Here is a 16,971-nt window from a genome sequence, read left to right on the forward strand (position 1 = left end):
CCTCATCCTCGCATTGTGCATGGATCCCCAAGAGGTCCTGGAGGGTCTCCGTGGGCAGCTCCAACTTCTGGTCCATCAGCTCCATGTAGCGGCCAGTGGCTTCGAGCACGGCCGCCGAATTCTCAATCTGAGCCAGAGCCAGCACTGCGTTCTCCATGCAGGGCACGCCCCCGCTGCGGATCGTGTCCACGTAGGTCTCCACCAAGTTTGCTAGCACTGCAAAGGAAACAGCAATAGAGATGGTTGTGGCATCACATAGATTCAGCTGCTTTGGCTGATGGCTGCCCACGGGAGATCGTACTTTCAGTGTAAGAACTCCCAAGGAAAATAAAGCTGAGTGGGCCTTCGTAACTTAGGGAACAAGTGCTAGATCTCTGCTCCACTCTGCCTACTGCGCCACTGGTGAGGAACTGAGTAGTGGTGTAATCTACGCTCTGGGAGACTCCTAGCCATTATTTGTAGAGGGGGTGGGGGAAGCAAAAGACAGGGGGGAAAGACCTAAAGAAAGAGATGTACATATTCAGGACATAATAAACCTCTTGAGAACTGGATAGATAAAATGTAAGAATACGCTGTTGTGGCAAAACTGACAAACTTCATTAATCAGAGATCGGGAGATGAATGTGAAAATAACTGGTGAGTTTTCTACGATTAACCAATCTTTGTAGTCATGCAGTTGGAATAGTTTATATGATACGATAGTTTCAGTATGAAATACTAATGGTGTTTTCTTTTGTATGATTATTGTCACAACAAACTTTTATGTTAAAATTATGCACAAAGTTTTATGAGGTTATTCATGGGTTAGCATATAACTGACAAGATAAAAATGTTAATATATTATGAGAAAATGGTAGAATGTTGAGTAGGTTGTTATAGTGGTTTTTAACATTAGCATTTTCCTAAAAATTCAAGTATTTGAATCAAGGATTGTCCTTTATATTTGCAAAAAATGCCCTTTATACTATGTTTTGATAATTTTACCTTTTATTTTACCCCTTACCCCATTTTATTATGTATTCCCTCAAAAAGTTCAAAATGATTTTTTAAAAGAAGAACTTAAAACTTGGTCCCATGCTGTAGGTTGGGGTCCAAAGCGGATCCTGTAAACAGAAAGACTGGACATTTTTTTAAATCATCAGTGACCCACCATGACCAAGGAAGAAACTACTAAGTTATAAGCACTTACAGCGCCCAGTGACGACATGCCCTCCTGGGATGGTCTTTGGCTTGGATGTCTTATAGACGTGACGGCAGAACTGGAGCGCTTGCTGCACAAAGTCGGGGTCCAGCTCCCTCTCCTCCATGTCCTCCAGCCGGTGCAGGTTCTTTCGGGTGGTGGGGCGCTCAAAGATGAAGCATTTCCGGGTGGGGAAGAACAGCCGGATGCATTCGCGGGGCAGGTTGAAGACGTGAACCTCACGGGACATGCCTAGAAGGAATGAGAGGGAGATCAGCAGCTGGAGATGGAGCTGCCGGCACAAAGACTCTTGGGAGTCTAACTCGGCAAGGGGAAGGGGATCCATATCAGTTGGGGAAGATCTGTCGTTCACCCACAAATGCGAAGAATGCTGTTAAAAAAAAGAGACTTACTGCTAATGTTTTACACCTAATTTTGCAATCTTACAGGTGGCTTCGTATGTTTGGCTGGTTTTACTCTGACTCTATTTTCTTACATTTATTGGATCTGAATTTTCTGTTGCTGTCACCAACTGCCTTCAAATGCTGTCGACAGAACATGAAAGCATTAAAATCCACAAAAATGCCTTATTGCTAAAGTGAATGCTCCACCTCGCCTCTTTTAAGCAACTGGGAGGCTGGATTTGGCCCAGGTTGCTGTCTGCGAATGCTGTACTGATCTCCACCACATATTTGCGGTCAGTACCTTTCTTTAACTTCAAGGCGTTTTCCAGATATTCGTCCTCAGTGCAGGGCCGCCCGTTCAGCTCCAGCTGCAACGTGAAATCCCTCAGGGCCCAGATGAACGTTGGGAAGAAGCGGACATACTCGGCGGAATCTTCCAGTGCCTCCGGGTTCCCCTCAGGCGAAGACTTGGATTTGATGCGCTCAGTCAGTTCTGTCACGTAACTGTCGGCCCGGCTCAGGAAAATCCCAACAATTGGGGTTTTTTTTAATAAATATTTGTGCATTTATTGCCAGTTAAATATATGAAAATGGGGCCCAGCAAAGCTTGCCTAATATATTTTCTCCATTTTCTTATTAACATGTTTGTGTGTGTTGGGAGATCGGGGGGAATACAACCTTGGGCTCCACAAAAGCTCCCCAGAAGAGCCTTCCTTGCAAGCTTTACTGTATAAAAGACCATTTTTTTCCCCTTTGAACGTCTTCAAGAGATTTGCAGAATTACTGAGACTGCATCGGCAAGTTTTTTTTTCAGGCTGTCTCCAACCCATCTCTATAATGGACCTTAGATCTTCCTAAACGTATTATCCCTTTCTTCATGTAACTTATTCACAAAGACTCCTGGGAGTCTAACTCGGCAAGGGGAAGGGGATCCGGATCAGTTGGGGAAGATCTGTCATTCACCCACAAATGCAAAGAATGCTGTTTTAAAAAAAGAAAGACTTCTTGCTAATGTTTTACACCTAATTTTGCAGTCTTACAGGTGGCTTTGTAAATTAGGCTGCTTTTACTCTGACTCTATTTTCTTAAGTTTATTGGATTTGAATTTTCTGTTGCTGTCACCAACTGCCTTCAAATGCTGTCGTCAGAACATCAAAGCATTAAAATCCAGAAAAATGCCTTCTTGCTACAATGAGTGCTCCACCCCACCTCTTTTTCTTGGACTTAAGCAACTGGGAGGCTGGATTTGGCCCAGGTTGCTGTCTGCGAATGCTGTACTGATCTCCACCACATATTTGCGGTCAGTACCTTTCTTTAACTTCAAGGCGTTTTCCAGATATTCATCCTCAGTGCAGGGCTGCCCGTTCAGCTCCAGCTGCAACGTGAAATCCCTCAGGGCCCAGATGAACGTTGGGAAGAAGCGGACATACTCGGCGGAATCTTCCAGTGCCTCCGGGTTCCCCTCAGGCGAAGACTTGGATTTGATGCGCTCAGTCAGTTCTGTCACGTAACTGTCGGCCCGGCTCAGGAAAATCCCAACAATTGGGGTTTTTTTTAAATAAATATTTGTGCATTTATTGCCAGTTAAATATATGAAAATGGGGCCCAGCAAAGCTTGCCTAATATATTTTCTCCATTTTCTTATTAACATGTTTGTGTGTGTTGGGAGATCGGGGGGAATACAACCTTGGGCTCCACAAAATCTCCCCAGAAGAGCCTTCCTGACATGCTTGCAAGCTTTTCTGTATAAAAGACCATTTTTTCCCCTTTGAACGTCTTCAAGAGATTTGCAGAATTACTGAGACTGCATCGGCAAGTTTTTTTTCCAGGCTGTCTCCAACCCATCTCTATAATGGACCTTAGATCTTCCTAAACGTATTATCCCTTTCTTCATGTAACTTATTTGGGTACACCAGCATCTTTCACCAGAGTAGTCCCCTTATGAGGCCTGGCACAGCAGTGATGGCAGAATTGATCCCTGCCAAGTATTTTCCTGACACACAATAAGGTACAAAACAACAACATTTGAGTCCAGTGGCATCTTTAAGACTGTTATACGCACAGTTTATGAAACACTGTTATGCACTCAACACTCTGTCTGACTTAGTAGGCTAACCTTAGTGGACTCAGCCCCTCTGACATACACAGACATGTTGTTGTTGTTCAGTCGCACAGTCGAGTCCGACTCTTCGCGACTCCATGGACCAGATCACGCCAGGCCTTCCGGTCTTCCACCGTCCTCTGAAGTTTGCTCAACTTCATGTTCGTTGCATCTGTGACACTGTCTAACCATCTCATCCTTTGCCGTCCCCGTCTTCTTTGGCCTTCAGTCTTTCCCAGCATCAGGGTCTTCTTCTCCAGTGAGTGCTCCCTTCTCATTGGGTGGCCAAAGTATTTGAGCTTCAGCTTCATTATCTGGCCTTCCAGGGAACAATTCCAGGGTTGATTTCTTTTAGGATTGACTGATTTGATCTTCTTGCAGTCCAAGGGACTCTCAAGAGACATGCAGATCTGTTAAGTGCCATTGATGATTCTAATCACAGTAACTGAAACCAATCATGAACATATATTCAGATATTGCCTTTGGTTCATTGCTTGAAATGCATGTTGGGAAGAAAGCTAAAATGCTAATACACAGTTATGCTAACCGTGAACTTGCTTGCTACAGCCAGCTTTAACCGCGCATGTTCCTGACGCAAGTGAATTTACCAGATGTACCCATCGCTGCTATATTAGATACTTTTATAAACCTCATGTGCTAGAACAGAGAAAAGGCCTATTGTTTGATAGAAGGAGGTACCGTTTTGCCTGGGAAACTACAGCCCCTCAGGTCCAGGCCCAATCAGAATTGTGACTGACAAAGTTTGATGGAACCAATAATTATGATTTATTTGTAAGCGTCATATGGAGTATAAAACCCTATGTCTCCCATTGTAGCCCTAGGGAGAGTTGTGGGATCTAAACATTATTGGACCTTCCTCCTTTATTGATCAATAAAGTACAAGATCTGATTCTGCTGTACAAGATTGTGCTGAATGTTTTCTCAAATTGGGCCAGGGAAACACACACACAGATTATACAGATTATTTTCTGTTCATCAAGACCAACAAAGTTTTACTCGAGGAATAGCTTTTGTGTGCACGCATACTTCTTGTCTAAAAAGTATCCTCTTAGGCAATTCTAAGAAGAGCTCCACCATTCTAAGCCCACTGAAGTCAATTCTTGAACACTCCCCTTCAATAAGAAAAGCAAACTCCCGAGGAGCAGAAAAGGAGCACAACATGGAAAGGGGTGGGCTAGAACCCGTCCATCCATGATGCGCTAGTTTTCCGCCTGACTGGAATTTGGACATTCACCTGCCACTTGCCAACCAAAGAAATACAGCCCATTCCACCACTTCTGCATCCTACTACCTCATTCTGCTGCTACACTTAGGATCTGTGATGGTTAATCGCTCCCCTCACACGGTCTCTTACCACAATTTCAATTTGTGCTGGTAAAGCTATTACATCCCAGACCTCTTCCACTCACCCCCCTGGGAGTCACTGGTCATAAATTATCTCCAAGTGAAAATAATCAGTAGCCACTCCAACAGAAAATCCTTCAAAACTAGGTAGTAATCAGTGTTCCCTCTAAGCTGAGTTAGTGTGAACTAGCTCACAGTTTCTTAGCCTCCGGCTCACACATTTTTGTCTTAGCTCAGGAAGGACGGCTCCAGAGCAAACTAATTAATGCAGCAGCCAAATGGCTCGCTCACAACTTTGATGCCAGTAGCTCACAAAGTAGAATTTTTGCTCACAAGACTCCACAGCTTAGAGGGAACATTGGTAGTAATGTGGGTGATCTTCCACATAAGAACAGTTCTCAGATACACGATTTTTCACTTGGAAACAAACTGGTAACGAGCACCATAACCTCAGAATGAATCTTCAGAGAAAACTCTGTCACTTATTGCAGTCTAATTTATGGCCTATCACCGCTGTTCATGGAATGTTACCCTAGGCAACGAAAGAACAGGGCCCGGGCAGGCCTACTTCGAACACGAGGGACTCCCAGGAAGCAGCATAAGATCTGCACCACAACTAGAGATTCGGGAGGATACTGGAGCTGGTCCATGGCATGCTGGTCGATGGTGCCCATGCTGTTGTAGACCAGGGTACTGCTGAGGAGGACGGCCAGAGCAAAGATCCAGGAATCATTCTGGGCATCACCCTGACAACAAACAAATGGAGAATGCTTAAAATTACAATTTCTACTCAGAATTGCTGAAGGACAGGCCCCAAAGAGAAAGTGACAGATCACTATATGGTCACCTACAGGTCCCAAATCATAAACCATCTACAGCCCAACTTGGAAAACAACACTTTCCTCTTCCACAGCTAGGGTTGCCAACCTCCAGGAAGGACCAGGAGATCGCCTGGAATTACTACTAATACCAGTCAAATCAATCAGGACCCAAAGCAGCTTACAACATTCTCCCCTCCTCCATTTTATCCTCACAACTACCCTCACAGGTAGGTTAAGAACATAAGAGACGCCAATGTTGGATCAGGCCAAAGGCCCATCCAGTCCAACACTCTGTGTCACACAGTGGCCAGAAATACCAGTGCCATCAGGAGGTCCACCAGTGGGGCCAGGACATTAGAAGCCCTCCCACTGTTGACCCCCCCCCCAAGCACCAAGAAGACAGAGCATCACTTGCCCCGGAGCCCCTATCTATACCTTGTGGCTAATAGCCACTGATGGACCTCTGCTCCATATGCTTATCTAATTCCCTTTTGAAGCCGTCCATGCTTGTAGCCGCCACCACTTCCTGTGGCAGTGAATTCCAAGTGTTAATCACTCTTTGGGTGAAGAAGTACTTCCTTTTATCTGTTCTAACCCGACCGCTCAGCAATTTCATGGAGTGCCCACGGGTTCTTGTATTGTGAGAAAGGGAGAAAAGTACCTCTTTCTCTACCTGCTCTTTCCCATGCATAATCTTATAAACCTCGATCATGTCACCCCTCAGTCGTCTTTTCTCCAAGCTAAAGAGCCCTAAGCGCTTTAACTTTTCCTCATAGGGAAAGTGTTCCAACACTTTTATCATTCAAATTGCCCTTTTCTGCACTTTTTCCAAAGCTGTAATATCCTTTTTAAGGTGTGGTGACCAGAACTGCACACAGTATTTCAAATGAGGTCTCACCATTGATTTATATAGGGGCATTATGATATTGGCTGATCTGTTTTCAATACCCTTCCTAATAATCCCCAGCATAGCATTGGCCTTCTTTATTGCAGTCACACACTGTCTCGACATTTTCAGTGAGTTATCTACTACAACTCCAAGATCTCTCTCTTGATCAGTGTCTGCCAGTTCAGACCCCATCAATGTGTATTTATATTTAGGATTTTTGGCTCCAATGTGCATCACCTTGCACTTGGCCACACTGAACCCCATTTGCCATGTTGACGCCCACTTGCCCATCCTTGACAGATCCCTTTGGAGTGCCTCACAATCCTCACTGGTTTTCACCACCCTGAACAACTTCGTATCATCCACAAATTTAGCCACTTCACTGCTTACTCCCATCTCCAAATCATTACTGAACAAGTTAAAAAGCAGTGGACCAAGTACTAATCCCTGCGGTACCCCACTGCTTACCACCCTCCACTGAGAAAATTGCCCATTTATACTCACTCTCTGTTTTCTATGAATTAGCCAGTTTTTGATCCATAAAAGGTTAGGCTGAGAGTGTGTGACTGGCCCGACATCTTCCAAGTGAGCTTCTATGGCACCAGTCGGGATTCAGACCTATGCTTCCCAGAGACTAGTCCAACACTCTTAAGCACTACACGGGCTCTGAATTTATTATTAGGTTTAATTTATTAACCAGGACATAAACATATCTGACATCATTCTTACTCTTCCTCAATGTTTAGCGTAACTACTTATCAGCAATGACAGATGGTGCAAATCGGTAGCGCACTTATCTTATACACTACGATACACTTACACAGTGAGAGCCAGTTTGGTGTAGTGGTTCAGAGCGCGGGCTCTAATCTGGGAGAACCAGGTTTGATTCCCCACTCCTCCACATGCAGCTGCTGGTGTGACCTTGGGTCAGTTACAAATTCTTTCAGAACTGTTCTCTCAGGAGCAGTTCTCGAGAGAGCTCTCTCAGCCCCACCTACCTCACAGGTTGCCTGTTGTGGGGAGGGGAAGGGAAAGGAGATTGTAAGCGGCTCTGAGACTCCTTTGGGTAGTGAAAGGCGGGGTATAAATCCAATCTCTTCTTCTTCTTCTAACTTCTATACCAGAGATCCCCATCTAATATGGAGTTTCCTACCACCTACTTGCTTCATCCCCATAGCATATCTTCCCTAAAGGAAAGAGGCAATCGTGACTTTCCTCCACTTCAGTGGAATAAGCAGTACTTCAAAAGACCCCAGGAGGCATCACCTTTGTGTCTACAGGGAACATCCATTTAAAAAAAAAAAAAAACCTACCTCCATCGTGGGACCATGATTGGTGTGGAACCTCCCAATGTTTTATGATTGGACCAGCTCTAACAACAGCCATTTTGTGATTAGTCCCACCCCTCTTAAGGCAGCCACTGGTGTGGAACCTTGTTTTGAGATTGGATCCACCCCTCACAGAAGCCATTTTGTGATTGGCTCCACCCCTCCCGTGGCAGCCATTGGTGTGGAACCTCCCAATATTTTGACATTGGACCCGTCTCTCACCGCAATCATTTTGTGATTGGCCCCACCCCTCCTGTGGCAGCCACTGGTGTGGAACCTCACAATGTTTTAAGATTGGACCCAGGTCTCACAGAGGCCATTTTGTGACTGGTCCCACCCCTCCCACGGCAGCCATTTTATCGCCACACCCTCCACCTGCACTCAAAATTCCAAAAGTGTCCACAGGTTTGACAAGGTTTACACCCCCGTTGTATACTCTTGAGTTTTATAAAGAAATGTTAAACAACGCCTCTTACATTTCATATCCTTTTAACTCACTCTTTGCTCTGCTTTCCTTCCTGTTGGGTACATATTTCTGTCGACTGAGCTTTCATTTAATGGATATAGTTAATCTACTGCACAAAAACTTATACATCAATAAATATGTTGGCCTCTAAAAGGCCCAGGAGTTCATTTTGTCAGAGAGTGACTAAGCAGCCACCAGATATATCTTTGAAGGGCAAAGTTCCCGGCTTCGTGAAGAAACTTTGGGTGTGGCTACAGAAGTAGGAACTTGCAGACATTGACCCCAGCCATGAAGCAGTTAAGGAGGAGATTTTTCTCACTGCTTATTCTCACGTCAGAAACCAGCTTCTGTTTACAGGGCTTCTGTGCCCAACACAACAGCAGAAATCAAACAGGTGCAGCATCCCACCCATGCAGAGATGTCCAAATCACCTTTTCCACATCACCGAGTCCCTCTGTATCCAGAAGCACAAGGGTATGGTCTGGTCTGCCAGGGTAGGGAACACACCACATCCAGATACCCTTGGTGTTGGCTTGCACTGTTGAGCCCAGAGGGAAACCTAGGTACAGATTTCACATTTTAGAAGCAAGGAAACAGTTGGAAATGTATAAATCAGAACTGGCTGAGCTGATGCAATTAGGGTAGCCTCCCTTTGTTTTGGAGGGGTTCCTCTGTTTATTTAACATATTCATTAAAAAAATTTCTATGCTGCCTTTCCACCCAAATACTTTAGCAGTCTGTGTCAAGCAGAAATTCAAAGGGTACAGTATTCCAAGTACTGATGGGGAACATTAAACATCTACTTTCTGGGCTGCTGAAGAAGACACGCACAGACTTTTAAAAGAACAGCTTGTTTTACAGCAGGAAACATTATTCTACATCTTCTACAGATTCAATAAAATGCAGGAAAACAAAATTACAGGCTAACTGTCTCTCTCTCACCTGAGTTCTTGCCCGCTAGTTTGTTCATGAGGTACGATTTGCCCGTTCGGTACAGTCCCACAATGGCCACCACCACCACGGGCTGACGGATTCCAGAGAGCAGCTGAAGGGCTTCCTGATGGACAACCAACTTCCTGTCCTTGTTCTCGATCAGGCACACAGGAGCTGGCATCTGGATTTTGGAGGCCATTGCTCACAGCCTGGATGATCTGTCGTTGGGGCAGTAGAGAAGAGAAACAACAGCAATTAGCAAGCGGTACATTTCCTCGTGTCTCTTAACTAGAACGCTGGACATTCTACAGTTTTGCGACTGCAAAACATTCAAGTCCGTAGCTACCGTGGGGCCTCTCGGGGCCTAGCCCCCCTACTTACCACCAAGCCCCCAACTTCCCATGCAGCCCAGCCCCCCCCCCAGTTCTATTGCTTAATTTTATTTGTGGCGATTGCGGGGGGCGAGATGTGTGTGCCTGGTGCCTCCCGACTTATTTAAAGGCTCCCCGAATTTAAAAAATCCTGGCTACAGGCCTGAACACATTTTAATTCAAAGTCAGAATTCTTTGAGGAAACACCCATAAACTGAGGAATATCAACCTAGAAGCTACCTGTCAGAAGGCTCATCAGGAGCTGGGAATCAGCAGGCTATCTTTTCAAGCCAGGAAGTTACAATCAGACACGACAAAATTCTTACATTATCGGTTTCAGTACTTTGGGAACGCCTTTCTCACAGTTTGTGATTGCTAAGCCAAGGAACTTCCAAAAATTCTTCAGAGAAACAGTATTTCTAGAAACGCGGTTTGTATAACCATGGTTGGAGTTTCTGTGTCCAATTAATACTGACAATTATCCTATTAAAGTTTCCTTACACATCTGATTCTAAACATTCTCAGGAGATGGGCTCCGGTTGGAAATGCTAGTCAGATAATGGTCGAGACCTGTGGAGGGCTCGGTTCATATTCCTGCTTGCCTTGAGGCCAGAAATTCCCTCTCCGTCTACCCTACCTCCCAGGGCTATTGTAAGAATACAGTGGAGGAGGAGAGGAGTACTATGGATGTCTCTCTGACCTCCTTGGAGGAAGAATTTTTTAATGCACTAAATAAATTTTTAAAAATAAGCTTGTGCAGGTGACAGATGCTCTGGTCTGGAAGTCCAACTTTATACATATAGATTGGGGGTGTGAGGGAAGAGAGCCAGTGTGGTCTAGAGGTTAAGGGTCTCAAACTACCGTGTTTCCCCGAAAATAAGACACTGTCTTATATTTATTTTTTCTCAAGAAGTCACACTAGGGCTTATACCACAAATGCATAGAAATCCTGCTAGGGCTTATTTTTGGGGTAGGTCTTATTTTCGGGGAAACAGGGTAGTATCTAGGCCTATGGTTGAGGATAGCAATGGTTGCTGGGACGAAATGGCTGCCAGGCCTTAAAATGGATGCCAGCCTGGTAGTTCCTTACAGGTGTGTGTGGGGGTACTCCATAGGGAACAGTGGAGCTGCCATACCTCCCTGCCTACACTTCCCAGCAGCCTTGAGGGGTAAGAGCGGGGAAAGAGGGACACACCCCAGGGGCGGGGCCAAGGAGAAAGTGGCTTTTTGGCTCCTGAGGGGAAAAGTCTCAGTCTCAGCCTGGTCTTCAGCGTGGACGGCAGGTTCCAGGGAGAGCACAGGTGGGACTCCTGTCACCAGAGAGTCCGTGGGCCATCCAGGCCACCATAGATCGTGGTGGAGAGCCAGGAGGGTGGCAGGTACTGGTGGCCAGTCCTGAACAGGAGGGCTGGAGTTTCTCTCCACAACAGGAGAGGGAAACACAAATCCGGGCCTGAGGCCACAATCCACTACGGAGGTAGAGAGGGTGTGTGGGTAGGGACAGAGGAATTGCGTTTCGATCCTGTTTGTTTTGTGTGCCCAAGTTGTGCTGAAGTGCCCGTGTTTATTGTCTGTGCCCAATTTGTATATAGTTAAATAAATCTTCCTTTTCTGAGTTTAAAAAGCCTGGTGTGCCTTAACCACATAGTCCTCCCCGCTCTGCATGTTACCAGGGGCAAAGCCAGGGGACACAAACGGGCCTAAATCTGAGGGGTTGCCAACTGTCCAGGGGGCGCCCAAAGATCGAGGTACCCACTTCCCAAGGTGGGGAAATTAGCCAGAGGGGTCCCACTGTCCCTCAAGGAAGGTGGTGACTTAATTCAGTGAGTGGTGGCAGCGTTAATAAAGAGAAATAGTCCCACCAGGCAGGGTGGGAAGGTCTAAACGGGCTTGCGAGCCACAGGACGGCACCCCAGTCTCCCAGGGCTGAGGGCGGGTCCCCATTTCACCACAGTTGCCATCAAACCTGACCTCCTTTCACCACCCCTCCCTCATGGCCACGTTCCTTTAATCGCCTTCTGGAATAATTTAATTTTTTTGTTAATTTTAATTGTTCATTGTTCTAATCTGATTATAATTGATTTATGTACTCACTGACACATTATACACCACCCTGAGCCCTGTGCACAGGGGAGGGCGGTCTAGAAATCAAATAAACAAACAGAAGACCCTAGTTCAAATTCCCACTCATGCTAAGGAGTCCCACTGGGTGACCTCAGGCCAGTCACATTATCTCAGTCTAACCGACCTCACAGTAGGGTTGCCAGGTCTGATTTGAAAAATACCTGGAGACTTTGGGGGTAGAGCCAGGAGAGGGCAGAGTTTGGGGAGGAGAGAGGCCTCCGCATAGTACAATGCCCTAGAGTTCCCCCTTCAAAGCGGCCCTTTTCTCCAGGGGAGCTGATATCTGCCAGCTGGAGATGAGTTGTAAAAGCGGGAGATCCCCGGGCCTCACCTGGAGGTTAGCACCCCTACCTCACAGGGTTGTTTTGACAATAAAATGGAGGCAAGGAGAATGGGGTAAGCTGCTCCCCACTGGGGAGAAAGGCATGGTTAAAAACAAACTAATAAATATCCCTTTCCTGTTTGGTCCTCCCAAAAGCAAAGTTACGCCTTAAAGCCATTGGCGTGTAACTCTGCTTAAGACTAAAATGCTAAGACTCCTCACTGGAGCCGAGATCCCGGCCCCCCTCGGCCCCCTGCGCACCTGTTACTTGGGGGCAATGTTCCCTCTAAGCTGCGGAGTCTTGTGAGCAAAAATTCTACTTTGTGAGACGCTGGCATTAAAGTTGTGAGCAATGTTCCCTCTAAGCCGTGGAGTCTCATGAGCAAAAATTCTACTTTGTGAGCTACTGGCATTCAAGTTGTGAGCGAGCGATTTGGCTACTGCATAAACTAGTTTGCTCTGGAGCCCTCCTTCCTGAGCTAAGACAAAAATGTCTGAGCCAGAGGTTAAAAACCTGTGAGCTAGCTCACACTAACTCAGCTTAGAGGGAACACTGGAACTTGTGAGCGAGCGATTTGTCTACTGCATAAATCAGTTTGCACTGGAGCCCTCCTTCCTGAGCTAAGACAAAAATGTCTGAGCCAGAGGTTAAAAACCTGTGAGCTAGCTCACACTAACTCAGCTTAGAGGGAACACGCGGGGGGGGGGGGGGATTCGCTGCGAGCTCCATTCAAGAGCCGGCGACCCGCTTGCAAAGTCAGGCTCACGGGTTTCAAGCGCACTTACTCCCGCGGAAGCCCGCTACGTTTGCAGTCCGAGTTCTTCCCAGCGGCTTCAGAGCAGCTCTCATTACCGCCAGGATGGGAAAGGGATCGGGGCCCTCGTTCTGCGGCTTCCCCAAAACCACTCCTGAAGAACCCGGGCCAAGTGTGGGGCAGGCAGCCCCACGCCTTACCGTCTCCCTGCAGTGAAAACCGGAGCGGGCTGCGGTCTCCCCAGCGTCTCGGCCCCCCGCAGTCAGTCTGCCCGCCTCTCCGTCCCTTCTCCTTTTTCAGTGTTTTACAGCCAAGAAAATGAAACCGAAAGTCATCCCTTACAGTTACTGGCCACCGGGTTCCTGAAACGTCCGGGAGTTTCCCAGGCAAGTGACGCAATCGCAAGATTGCCTGCTCAAGGCTGGGAAATACCTTGAGATTGGGAGCCGTGGAGGCTGAGGAGGGCGGGGTTTGGGGAAGGGAGGGACTTCAATGGGGTGCAATGCCGTAGAGAGTCCACCTTCCAGATCGGCAATTTTCTCCAGGTGAGTGGATCTCTGTGGCCTGGGGCTGAGTTGTGGTCCCAGGAGAACTTCAGTCACCATCAGTGTTCCCTCTAAGCTGTTAGAGTGAGCCAGCTCACAATTCTTTAGCCTCTGGCTCACACATTTTTGTCTCAGCTCAGGAAGGATGGCTCCAGAGCAAACTAATTAATGCAGGAGCCAAATGGCTTGCTCACAACTTTAATGCCAGTAGCTCACAAAGTAGAATTTTGGCTCACGAGACTCCACAGCTTAGAGGGAACATTGTGCAACCCTCTGATCTCTATGGCCAGGAGGTTCCCAACCCTATGAGCCATTGGTCTGTGTTGGCTAATATTGGGTCTTTGAACTGGCAGGAACTCTCTGCTCGGGAGGGAAGGGAAAGGTCTTTCCAAACCCTTGTTATTGAAGAGGAGGAGGAGGAGGAGGAGATTGGATTTATACCCTGCCTGTCTCAGAACGCCTTACAATCTCCTTTCCCTTCCCCTCCCCTCCTCACAACAGACACCCTGTGAGGTGGGTGGGGCTGAGAGAGCTCTGAGAGAACTGCTCTTGAGAGAACAGCTCTGAAAGAACTTGTGACTGACCCAAGGTCACCCAGCTGGCTGCATGTGGAGGAGTGGGGAATCAGATCCGGTTCTCCCGATTAGAGTCCACCTTTCTTAACTACTACACCAAACTGGCCCTAACTTGAGAGCCAGTGTGGTATCATGGTTAGACTGCTGGACTGTAGTCAGTCTAACCTACCTCACAGGGCTGTTGTAATAGGGATAAAACGGGGCAGGGGGGAAAGGTGGGGTATATAAGTAAAGTACATGAATTGACTGAATCTGGGGCATTCTCTATTGCGGAGCCATTGTGAGCTCTTTTCATCCTGGCTATTCTTCTTACTAGTGTTCCTCGTCAATTGGTTACTTATACACTATTTATTCATAACATAACCCCCCCAAGCCATGGTGAAAAATATCTTAATTTTAATAGTATCAGCTTCAGCGAAGGGATACAAAAAAATAGCACAAAGTCACTGCTCGCTGCTTCATCTGGCACAATTGATAAGTTGTGATGATGATGATGGTTGATGATGATGTCTTAGGAATCGCCCACCCTGCAAGTAGGCTCTGGGTGATTTACAATCTTGTAAAAATACAATTAATGCATTATTAAAAGCACCAACAGAACAGTAAATTAAATCTATCCAAGATGGCAATACAGTTTCTCCTTTGTCGGCCTCACCACTGTTCCGCAGGGCAAGGCAGGGAAGGGCACGTGGGGGCCACAGAAAGAAAGAGAAGGTGCCAGTCTCAGCCTCCCGCTGCTGCCCTCTACTAAAAGCCTGGTGGATTGTTCATGTTTAACCAGCACAGATGAAAAACTCGATAGGATCCAGGGGTCATTTTGTAGAAAAAGAGCTAGGGGAACTCATTAGCATAACTCATTAGCATATGCCACACCCCCTGACATCAGGGGCCCGGCGGTGGACCTGCAAGGCCAGCGGGAGTGCGAGGAAGCCCTGCAAAGGCCCTCCCTGGCCCCAGGCAGGCAGGGGTGGGGAGATGCGGGGAGGAAGCAACTTACCCTCCCTCTTCTCCTGCCTCCTCCTGAGTCCTGGCTGAATGAGGGCTGGAAGCGGGGTGGCTGGAAGCAGGGGGCAGGGCTTCGTCATGTGCCCCACCCCCCTGCACCTCACCCGAGGGAACTGTGTTCCCCCGCGTTCCCCCCCGAAATGACCTCTGATAGGATCTCTACATTCTGTTTCTCACAGCATTTCTAATATGTAAGGTAAAGGTAAAGGTTTCCCTTGCTCGAAAGCCAGTTGAATCCAACTCTAGGGATGCGGTGCCCATCTCTGTTTCCAAGCCGAAGACCCAGCACTGTCCAAGGATGTTTCCGTAATCATGTGGGGAACGAGGCACACGGAATGCTGTTACCTTCCCACTGAAGCAGTACCTATTCCTCTACTTGCAATTTCTTTCGAACTGCTAGGTTGGCAGGAGCTGGGACCAGAGATGGGAGCTCACTCCGTCATGCAGCACTCGGGTCTCGAACTGCTGAACTGCCGACCTTCCAGTCTGCAGTTCAACATCTTAACTACTTGAGCCACCGCAGCCCTCTTTCTAATATGTACTAGAAGACGACCACCCCTGCCAAATTAGGTGCCGGTGCACAAAAAGCAAAGTCGGGATCCGTTTTTGCATCCTAATATGTAATAAAGCCCCGGCACCTAATCTGGCAGGGGTGCTCGTCTTCTAGTAAAGGCAGACAAACTCTTAATTCTGTCTCCGTGCTAATAAGGAAGGTCGTGAACTCCGTGTTGAGAGCTGGAAGTTGCGTGCCACGACACTCTCTGTGTGGGTGACTCTGTGTGCGTTCCGTGTGTTAAGTGCTGTCGAGTCACTTCTCACGGCAACCGTATGAATTAACGTTCTTCAAAACGTTGGAACAGAAATTCCCTTCTGCATTGCATGCCGCTTTCACTTCCTTTGATCATTGGATGTGGTTCTGAGCTGTACTTTTTCCTCCCAGTTGAGAAAATGTGGAGCGAATGCGAGATGCAGAATCGCCCATTAGCAGCCTTGCTCGGGTCTTGTAAACTGTGGGCCGTGGCTTCCTCGACGGAGTCAATCCATCTCTCTTTTCCTGTTGCCTCCAACATATCTTGTCTTTTCCAGTGACTCTTGTCTTCTCATAACACGACCCAAGTACGATAGTCTCAGTTTAGTCGTTTTAACTTCTAGGGGGAGTTCAGGCTTGATTTGGCACAGAAGTGTCAAAATTATTTGTTATGAGGGGCAGATCTGACATGTCCCTTTGTCGGGCTGGGCCATGCGTGCCATAAAATGTAATGCCAGGTCCCGGAGATATTTGACCACAGACCGTGACCCATACCTCTCCTCAGCAGAGCTCGGGGCCGAACCAGCCTTCTTCGCCCCTCATGGTTGCCATCTCTGGGTTGGGCAATCCCTGGAGATCTGGGGGAGAGCCTGCATTTGGGGAAGGGAGGGACCTCAACAGGGGGGTATAATACTCTACTATAGGCCCTTCCGGTTAGGGTTGCCAAGTTCATGTTCCACCCCCAGCGGGGGACTTTGGGGGCGTTCCTGGAGGGGGCGGGGCATCCCCGACGTGATGACGTCGCGTTGGGGACGTCCGCCCCCCCCCGCCTGTGCGCAGGATTTCCAGAAACAGCAGTTGCCTGCACTTAAAGGAGCTGGCGTTTCCCCTTTTGGATGCAGGAGCCGGCGTTTCCCCTTTCGAAACAGCCGCGTTTCCCTTTTGAGAGCTGGAAGCCGGCATTTCCCTGCAAGCTTGCGGAGAAGGGTTCCCCCCGCCGGCCCTCTCGCCGGGGGGGGGCAAAACCCCCCCCAAAAAA

At 47.5% G+C, this 16,971-nt stretch overlaps 2 protein-coding genes across 2 annotated transcripts in view; both read right to left on the reverse strand.

Annotated features, from left to right (window-relative positions):
- LOC107108871 (guanylate-binding protein 1-like) overlaps positions 1-13,305 on the reverse strand; it is a 56,469-nt gene extending 43,164 nt beyond the window's left edge. The window contains exon 1 of the mRNA XM_015409407.1: positions 13,260-13,305. The gene's annotated coding sequence lies outside the window, so the exon portion shown is untranslated. The remainder of the gene's footprint in view (positions 1-13,259) is intronic.
- Positions 1-13,337, reverse strand: part of LOC107108855 (guanylate-binding protein 1-like) — a 19,679-nt gene extending 6,342 nt beyond the window's left edge. Inside the window, exons 1-7 of the mRNA XM_015409379.1 lie at positions 13,260-13,337; positions 9,497-9,705; positions 8,986-9,113; positions 5,687-5,796; positions 2,893-3,095; positions 1,190-1,432; positions 20-216 (exon numbers count right to left, since the gene is read on the reverse strand). Coding sequence (XP_015264865.1) covers positions 20-216; positions 1,190-1,432; positions 2,893-3,095; positions 5,687-5,796; positions 8,986-9,113; positions 9,497-9,686 — 1,071 coding nt within the window. The 5' untranslated portion in view covers positions 9,687-9,705; positions 13,260-13,337. The remainder of the gene's footprint in view (positions 1-19; positions 217-1,189; positions 1,433-2,892; positions 3,096-5,686; positions 5,797-8,985; positions 9,114-9,496; positions 9,706-13,259) is intronic.
- Positions 13,338-16,971: the final 3,634 nt, after the last annotated feature.

The sequence above is a fragment of the Gekko japonicus genome, unplaced genomic scaffold (genome assembly GCF_001447785.1).
Source record: "Gekko japonicus isolate JY-2015 unplaced genomic scaffold, Gekko_japonicus_V1.1 scaffold745, whole genome shotgun sequence".
Classification (NCBI taxonomy): domain Eukaryota; kingdom Metazoa; phylum Chordata; class Lepidosauria; order Squamata; family Gekkonidae; genus Gekko; species Gekko japonicus.